Source organism: Cherax quadricarinatus, chromosome 30, assembly GCF_038502225.1.
Source record: "Cherax quadricarinatus isolate ZL_2023a chromosome 30, ASM3850222v1, whole genome shotgun sequence".
Taxonomy (NCBI): Eukaryota; Metazoa; Arthropoda; class Malacostraca; order Decapoda; family Parastacidae; genus Cherax; species Cherax quadricarinatus.
In genome coordinates, this window is record NC_091321.1 from 23,554,676 (window position 1) to 23,564,675 (window position 10,000).

The following is a 10,000-nucleotide window of genomic DNA, read 5'->3' on the forward strand; positions in this document are numbered from 1 at the left end:
CAACAACCCTTCCTCAGCCCTCTGGACAACAGTTTTGGTAATCCCGCACCTCCTCCTAACTTACAAACTACGAATTATCTGCATTATATTCACACCACACATTGCCCTCAGACATGACATCTCCACTGCCTCCAGCCTTCTCCTCGCTGCAACATTCATCACCCATGCTTCACACCCATATAAGAGTGTTGGTAAAACTATACTCTCATACATTCCCCTCTTTGCCTCCAAGGACAAAGTTCTTTGTCTCCACAGACTCCTAAGTGCACCACTCACCCTTTTCCCCTCATCAATTCTATGATTCACCTCATCCTTCATAGACCCATCCGCTGACACGTCCACTCCCAAATATCTGAATACATTCACCTCCTCCATACTCTCTCCCTCCAATCTGATATCCAATCTTTCATCACCTAATCTTTTTGTTATCCTCATAACCTTACTCTTTCCTGTATTCACTTTTAATTTTCTTCTTTTGCACACCCTACCAAATTCATCCACCAATCTCTGCAACTTCTCTTCAGAATCTCCCAAGAGCACAGTGTCATCAGCAAAGAGCAATTGTGACAACTCCCACTTTATGTGTGATTCCTTATCTTTTAACTCCACGCCTCTTGTCAAGACCCTCGCATTTACTTCTCTTACAACCCCATCTATAAATATATTAAACAACCACGGTGACATCACACATCCCTGTCTAAGGCCTACTTTTACTGGGAAATAATTTCCCTCTTTCCTATGTACTCTAACTTGAGCCTCACTATCCTCGTAAAAACTCTTCACTGCTTTCAGTAACCTACCTCCTACACCATACACCTGCAACATCTGCCACATTGCCCCCCTATCCACCCTGTCATACGTCTTTTCCAAATCCATAAATGCCACAAAGACCTCTTTAGCCTTATCTAAATACTGTTCACTTATATGTTTCACTGTAAACACCTGGTCCACACACCCCCTACCTTTCCTAAAGCCTCCTTGTTCATCTGCTATCCTATTCTCCATCTTACTTTTAATTCTTTCAATAATAACTCTACCATACACTTTACCAGGTATACTCAACAGACTTATCCCCCTATAATTTTTGCACTCTCTTTTGTCCCCTTTGCCTTTATACAAAGGAACTATGCATGCTCTCTGCCAATCCCTAGGTACCTTACCCTCTTCCATACATTTATTAAATAATTGCACCAACCACTGCAAAACTATATCCCCACCTGCTTTCAACATTTCTATCTTTATCCCATCAATCCCGGCTGCCTTACCCACCTTTCATTTTACCTACTGCCTCACGAACATCCCCCACACTCACAACTGGCTCTTCCTCACTCCTACAAGATGTTATTCCTCCTTGCCCTATACACGAAATCACAGCTTCCCTATCTTCATCAACATTTAACAATTCCTCAAAATATTCCCTCCATCTTCCCAATACCTCTAACTCTCCATTTAATAACTCTCCTCTCCGATTTTTAACTGACAAATCCATTTGTTCTCTAGGCTTCCTTAACTTGCTAATCTCACTCCAAAACTTTTTCTTATTTTCAACAAAATTTGTTGATAACATCTCACCCACTTTCTCATTTGCTCTCTTTTTACATTGCTTCACCACTCTCTTAACCTCTCTCTTTTTCTCCATATACTCTTCCCTCCTTGCATCACTTCTACTTTGTAAAAACTTCTCATATGCTAACTTTTTCTCCCTTACTACTCTCTTTACATCATCATTCCACCAATCGCTCCTCTTCCCTCCCGCACCCACTTTCCTGTAACCACAAACTTCTGCTGAACACTCTAACACTACATTTTTAAACCTACCCCATACCTCTTCGACCCCATTGCCTATGCTCTCATTAGCCCATCTATCCTCCAATAGCTGTTTATATCTTTCCCTAACTGCCTCCTCTTTTAGTTTATAAACCTTAACCTCTCTCTTCCCTCATGCTTCTATTCTCCTTGTATCCCATCTACCTTTTACTCTCAGTGTAGCTACAACTAGAAAGTGATCTGATATATCTGTGGCCCCTCTATAAACATGTACATCCTGAAGTCTACTCAACAATCTTTTATCTACCAATACATAATCCAACAAACTACTGTCATTTCGCCCTACATCATATCTTGTATACTTATTTATCCTCTTTTTCTTAAAATATGTATTACCTATAACTAAACCCCTTTCTATACAAAGTTCAATCAAAGGGCTCCCATTATCATTTACACCTGGCACCCCAAACTTACCTACCACACCCTCTCTAAAAGTTTCTCCTACTTTAGCATTCAGGTCCCCTACCACAATTACTCTCTCACTTGGTTCAAAGGCTCCTATACATTCACTTAACATCTCCCAAAATCTCTCTTTCTCCTCTGCATTCCTCTCTTCTCCAGGTGCATACACGCTTGTTATGACCCACTTCTCGCATCCAACCTTTACTTTAATCCACATAATTCTTGCATTTACACATTCATATTCTCTTTTCTCCTTCCATAACTGATCATTCAACATTACTGCTACCCCTTCCTTTGCTCTAACTCTCTCAGATACTCCAGATTTAATCCCATTTATTTCCCCCCACCGAAACTCCCCTACCCCCTTCAGCTTTGTTTCGCTTAGGGCCAGGACATCCAACTTCTTTTCATTCATAACATCAGCAATCATCTGTTTCTTGTCATCTGCACTACATCCACCCACATTCAAGCATCCCAGTTTTATAAAGTTTTTCTTCTTCTCTTTTTTAGTAAATGTCTACAGGAGAAGGAGTTACTAGCCCATTGCTCCCGGCATTTTAGTCGCCTCATACGACACGCATGGCTTACGGAGGAAAGATTCTTTTCCACTTCCCCATGGACAATAGAAGAAATAAAGACGAACAAGAGCTATGTAGAAAAAGGAGAAAAACCTAGATGTATGTATATATATATGCATGTGCATGTCTGTGAAGTGTGACCAACGTGTAAGTTGGAGTAGCAAGATATCCCTGTTAAATAGCGTGTTTATGAGACAGAAAAAGACACCAGCAATCCTACCATCATGCAAAACAGTTACAGGTTTCTGTTTCACAGTCATCTGGCAGGACGGTAGTACTTCCCTGGGTGGTTGCTGTCTACCAACCTACTACATATATATATATATATATATATATATATATATATATATATATATATATATATATATATATATATATATATATATATATATATATATATATATATATGCAATAAGATCACAGTAAACAGGTGATTTCAAAATATGCAAAACAACCACTCTGAAAGAATAGAGAAATTCCAAGCGCTTTCGTGACTACTCACATTATCAAGGAACTATGAAAGTGAAGCATCCGAGGAAGCTATATAAGGGGTCCGGCCAGCACCTCACTATCAGATCCCACAACGGTTAAACACGTGACGCGCGGCGAGCCAACTTGGATAGGTCCTTTGCACAACTCACCCCCAAGCTATTCTACCCAAGAAAATTTAAAAATTATTTGTCCAGTGTATTATTAAATTCTTCCCAAATTCTATTAATTATAAATGGATCTAATTTATATAAACCAAAGGAAATATTCATATTATTGTCAAACTGCTTTTTATGAAACAAGATTCAATTATATTCCTGTCGACCATGGACTTGCTAGATACTACTTTCTCAACTTTTTGAAAATCAATTGGATGGTTAAAATCTCTTACATGAATAAATAGAGCATTGGAATCTTGTCCAGTTCTAATGCTATATTTATGTTGTCTTAATCTTAGTTCGAGATTTTTACCAGTTTGACCGTAATAAACTTTATCGCAAATTTTACAAGGAATCTTATAGACACATCCATCAGCATTTTGGGGGGAATTCTTTATCAAAAGTTTTTTTTACTGTATCAAGATTTTTGAATACAACTTTAATATTAAAAGTCTTAAGAAGAGAAGGCATATCAACCAAGTTTTCATGGTAAGGGAGAACCAACATATTTTTAGTTGAATAAGGCTGGTTGCCCCTTTTTGGATTATAAAAAGTGTTTCTAGCAACTTTAAAAGATTTATCAATTACACTTCTTAGGTATTTTAAATCATTACCTATTTCATAAATTTTGGATATTTCCTCATCTATGAACTCAGGACTACAAATTCGTAAAGCTCTCAAAAACATTGATGAGAAAACAGACAGTTTGACTCTATCTTGATGCGAGGAATAATAGTGGACATAGGAACAGTTATTTGTAGGTTTTCTGTAAATTTTAAATTTGAATTCATTATTACCCTTAATAATTAAGACATCTAGAAAAGGCAATGAGTTATTTTCTGCAAACTCAACAGTAAAGTTTATAGAATGGGCTAAGCTATTTAATTTTCCAAGAAAATGGTGTATATCTACATTTTTGGGCATAAGACACAAAATATCATCAACATATCTGAAGCATTTAGCTCTATTAGGGAGGATTGTGTTAAGCAACCTTGTTTCAAAAAATTCCATGTATAGGTTACTAAGAACAGGTGAAAGAGGATTTCCCATTGCCATACCAAACTTCTGAGTGTAAAACTTATCATTAAATACAAATTTTGCATCAACAATGCAAAGTTTAATAAGTTTAATGATAGTAGGAACTGGCAATGGTAAATCATAGTTAACGAGTTCTTCAGATAAGAAACTTAATAAATCATCAACAGGAACTTTCGTAAACAAGGAAGTAACATCAAAACTAACCATGTTAAAATCATTTAAGTCAGTCAAGGAGCTTAATTTATCAACCAAGTCTATGTTGTTTTTAACATTAAAGTTAGAAATTTTGCCAACAATAGGGCTCAAAATATCAACAAGCCATTTGGATAATTTATATGAAACTGACCCTATGGAGCTAATAATTGGTCTGACTGGATTCCCTGGTTTGTGTGTTTTTATTAGTCCATACATGTAAGGTAAAGATGGATTAGTGGAAGTAAATTGTTTGACTAATGCATTGGACAAGATTCCAATGCTCTATTTATTCATGTAAGAGATTTTAACCATCCAATTGATTTTCAAAAAGTTGAGAAAGTAGTATCTAGCAAGTCCATGGTCGACAGGAATATAATTGAATCTTGTTTCATAAAAAGCAGTTTTGACAATAATATGAATATTTCCTTTGGTTTATATAAATTAGATCCATTTATAATTAATAGAATTTGGGAAGAATTTAATAATACACTGGACAAATAATTTTTAAATTTTCTTGGGTAGAATAGCTTGGGGGTGAGTTGTGCAAAGGACCTATGAAAGTTGGCTCGCCGCGCGTCACGTGTTTAACCGTTGTGGGATCTGATAGTGAGGTGCTGGCCGGATCCCTTATATAGCTTCCTCGGATGCTTCACTTTCATAGTTCCTTGATAATGTGAGTAGTCACGAAAGCGCTTGGAATTTCTCTATTCTTTCAGAGTGGTTGTTTTGCATATTTTGAAATCACCTGTTTACTGTGATCTTATTGCATTAATGGATACCACACGACTCTTCAGAATGTTCTCGATAAGCTTTCCTAATCATATATCTTTTGTTTCACAGTTTTCTTCTGCACTGATCAAGTCCCACAAGTTAAAAATTCGACTTAATTTTTTAAAAAATTGTTTAAATGAACAAGTTCTGCCCAAGTCTCTTTTACCCAATAGACTCCTTGACATGAGAGATCGTCCTTTTGATGATTTTATGAGAATTATTCTTCAGAGACATATTGAAATAACTAAAATACAGGAGAAGGAAGCATTCAAAATATTGAGAAACAAAAAATACTCTTTTAATCAGGCCATTCCATCAGAATGGAAACACAGTATGTTGGATCATTGCTATAATAAACTCAGAAGAATTTGTAATGAACTCAAGAGCAAACTACAAAGAAAATTAGACATTTTAATTGAAAATAGTGATTGGACAAAGCATGCTAATAACAATTTTGTAATTAACTTATCAGATGAAATTTTAGACAAACATACAACTGCTGCTCTAGAGAGAGAGAGAGAGAGAGAGAGAGAGAGAGAGAGAGAGAGAGAGAGAGAGAGAGAGAGAGAGAGAGAAAGAGAGAGAAATTCACAATAGGAAAAGGGTTGGCAGAATGCTGCCAAAATCGGTAACGATGCTTCATTGGCGTTAAATTTGAAAAAAAAGAGAGATGCAAGAACAACGTAAGGCAACTATTAGTTTCATAGCAACAACATCAAGGACCAACACCTGTATGAATATCTTTCCACGAACAAAACACGGAATATTACACATTCAACACTAATTCCATTTTGTAACATTTTGTTTTGATGGTGTGGAGGACTGTGTTAAGCATATCTTTGCATGCTTAACACAGTCCTCCTCACACCATTAGAACAAAATTCACTAAACTATAGCTACGATGACAAACATTCACCGTCCTTAGACTCCTAGAGATTCTAGTTTAACACATAATCAGATAAAATGATCTCTCAGTCTTGTTGATGAATAAGATACGCACAATATTTTGGACATCCTTGCTGAATAATACATAGGTTGCTCATATGTAATATTCAGTATACTATCAATTATATGCTCTCTACCTACTCAGGACCCTAGCTTCTTCCAGAGTTGCTGGTCCTCACTTTGCATAGAAACAGTGACCTGACCGTGACTGCTGAGGTCACTTACCCTCGCCTAGCCTTGGCCACACTTCGTTCTCTCATTAAAAATAATAGTGTCTTACTTCAAATTTTACACTTAGCCTAACTTTTTCACTGAATAAGATGTCTTGCTTGCAGTTACTATATAAATATCAACTCACTCAATTAGCTCGATTGATAGCGCACTCAGCTCCCACACTGACGTCCTTGGTTCGATCCTTGGTACGGGTGAGAACATTGTGGACGTGTTTCCCTAAGACACCTGCTGTCCCTATTCACCTAGCAGTAAAATAGGTATCTGGATGTTAGTTGACTGGTGAGTATTATAATCATGAGGAAGCGCTAAACCCGTAGGATTATACAGTGCACGTGGGGGGGGGGGGGTGGAAGGTATTCAGGCTCAATTCAGGGAACCAGAGCACAGATCCAATTCCTTAGATCAAGAGCCCATCACCAGCGTCAAGGAACCTCCACTGAAGGGAGTTGACTGGTGAGGGTGGCATCCTGGGGACAAAATCTAATTTGCCAGAAATGCTCTACATAACAAGGGAGATTTTTATGTCACTAATGTTAGCTAGGCCTGTATAAGTTGTATCATGTACTTGTAGAAATAAAGATTATATTTGCTATTATTATTACTATTATCAGCCCATATATGTAATTATCAACCCACATAACAATATTTCCAATCCTAACCCCCTCAACATTTTCCTCCCGCCTAGCACCAACATATCTTCTTCAATTCCTATGTTTTGGGTGCGACATTAAAACTTGGGTTTATCTTTCCAGGGATCATCACGACACATCGGATGAGCATGTCAGGGAGCCGCCTCAACACAGGCTCCCCTGTGTACATCGAGAAGCCTCAGGGGTCCCTCAAAGGGAAGTCTGTGTCGCGGCAATCCCTGCTGGAGATGGTCTCCTCCAAGATCAGCATCGGCAGCCGCAAACGCTTCTCTAGAGAATCCTTCTCAGCATCCTACGTCAACCGGGCGCACGTAGCTTCCGAGCTAGATATTAGTCGTAAGACCAGAGAGGCCCGTAAAAAGGAGATCAAGAGCCGCTTCAGTAAAGTGGAAAAATGGGAGTCCAGCACGAGTAGCTCGGAAAAGAAAACGGGTTGTAGGTGGACATTCGTGTTCGACCCAGCGGGGAGACTGTGTTATTATTGGTCGATGGTTGTTTCCTTAGCGTTTTTGTACAATCTGTGGGTCATGGTGTACCGCTTCGCCTTCCAGGAAATCACCAGAGGCACTATACTCGTTTGGTTTTGTTTGGACTATTTTGCGGATCTCATATATATTTTAGACATATTGTTTCACTTCCGCACGGGGTACCTGGAAGATGGAGTGTTGCAGACTGACTCACGCAAGTTGAGACAACACTACATGAACTCAACAACATTTTACGTTGACTGTTTATGCCTGTTACCGTTAGATTTCTTGTATTTATCCATAAACTTCAAATCCATACTGAGATGTTTTCGGCTAGTGAAGATATACAAATACTGGCACTTCCTAGACAGGACGGAGAGACACACGAACTCTCCCAATCTGTTCCGTTCAATCAGCCTCATTCACTACCTACTGGTGATATTTCACTGGAACGCTTGCCTCTTCTACATTATTGCCAAGAACGACGGCTTCAGTTTCAAGCCCGATTTCGTGCACTCGAGCAATGCGTCTGACGACGTGGTACTGGAATACCTCAAGGTGTTCTACTGGTGCACCCTTAGTCTCACCACTATAGGCGGTAACCCCATCCACGACGACGCCATCAACAAGACACACACCTTGGAGGCCCTCAACACCCGTACCAAGACAGACTACCTATACCAGATCACACAACTCATGTTCGGCCTTCTCCTCTTCGCCACTGTCCTCGGTCACATAGCCAACATCGTTACTAACGTTTCCGCTGCCAGGAAGGAGTTTCAAGGTAAGTTCCTTTCCATTTCTTTTAGTATCTGACCAGAAAATTAATTTAAGTACCTCACTATAAGATACCCGCATAATCAATGGGTGAACTGTATTTATCAATGCGTATTTCACAAGTATGGGGAATAATAAAGAAAAATCTACCTAAATTCTTGACAGTAACATGATGCATTGAACATCTTATTGGTAAAAATTGTGCCATCCACTCCTGGGGTTAATTTTTTTTATTTTAACACATCAATTTTACAAGCTACCAGCTATTATCTTACCTCAGCTCATATCAAAACCCAGCCCCATTAAGATGTACTACCACTCCCAGGATGCGACACACAACAATCGACTAACACCCAGGGACCTACTTACTGATAGCTGAACAGGGACAGCAGGTGTAAGGTGACTAACACCCTAGTACCTAATTACTGCTAGATAAACAGGGGCAGGTGTAAGGAAACATTCCCAACGTTTCCACCCGTGCCTGGAATCGAACCAAGGACGCAATTAGTATTTGAGTAGAATGCGTTGCCAACCGAGCCACGGGCCACCTGTCGCCCTTGGCTTACTGCCTCAGAAATTACCTACCATTTACCTGCTCCTGGGAACTCTATGATACGTAACTACAACTGTCATACTTATTGCACAGGGAAAATGTATCTCCCAAGTTGACTTATTGTACTATATATTAATTCTTCATAATATCTGTATTAGTTATCAGTTTAAAACGTTGCCATATTAACTGTGAGTTATGTATAATAAATGTGTGATACATATTAAACATACAACATGCGGGCAGACGATGATGAGCGTGAACTACTTACAACATGCGGGCAGACGATGATGAAAAACATGAACTACATATAACATGGCGGCAGACTGTAACGAAAAACAGGCACAACATAACATGCAAGGATACGTTACCTAAATAACTCCGTTTATACCTTGTTTACGAAGACCCTTAAGGGATGCTGCCCAAAACAAACATGACCCAGCTGAGGGAACCATGTGAGAGGTGCCACTTGCCTGCCTGGCTCACTCTATGGACAGGTTGCTGCCACAGAGGGCTGCCACAGAGGGGTGCCACAGAGGAATGCCAGAGGGGTGCCAGAGGGGTTCCACAGAGGGGTTCCACAGAGGGGTTCCACAGAGGGGTGTAACAGAGGAGTTCCACAGAGAGGTGCCACAGAGGGGTGCCACAGAATGCTACCACAGAGGGAAGTGTGATACTGGGTCAATGCCAACAATTACCCAAAATGTAACACATTTTTTGCTGCTTGCATGTCATTATTGCAGTGAACAAACGTAATAATTATGTAAATAAATATTCAAATAATTACACAAACAGACATAAGCCGAAGCGCGACACTGATTTAGACCAGCAAGTATTGGGGAGGGGGACTCATTTGGGACTATACATGTGCATCTACCTTGGCTGATACCTATCTCCAATACACCAGGGAGGAAGGAGG

At 39.3% G+C, this 10,000-nt stretch overlaps 1 protein-coding gene and 1 long non-coding RNA gene across 6 annotated transcripts in view; one reads left to right on the forward strand and one right to left on the reverse strand.

Annotated features, from left to right (window-relative positions):
* The window catches only part of LOC128692507 (cyclic nucleotide-gated channel alpha-3), a 1,073,829-nt gene that overhangs the window by 774,289 nt on the left and 289,540 nt on the right, over window positions 1–10,000 (forward strand). For all 5 annotated transcript variants that reach the window (XM_070090000.1, XM_070089998.1, XM_070089996.1 and 2 more), the window contains exon 3: window positions 7,390–8,538. In XM_070090000.1, coding sequence (XP_069946101.1) covers window positions 7,390–8,538 — 1,149 coding nt within the window. The remainder of the gene's footprint in view (window positions 1–7,389; window positions 8,539–10,000) is intronic.
* LOC138853430 (uncharacterized) overlaps window positions 1–10,000 on the reverse strand; it is a 427,485-nt gene that overhangs the window by 356,645 nt on the left and 60,840 nt on the right. The gene's annotated exons all lie outside the window — the stretch shown is intronic.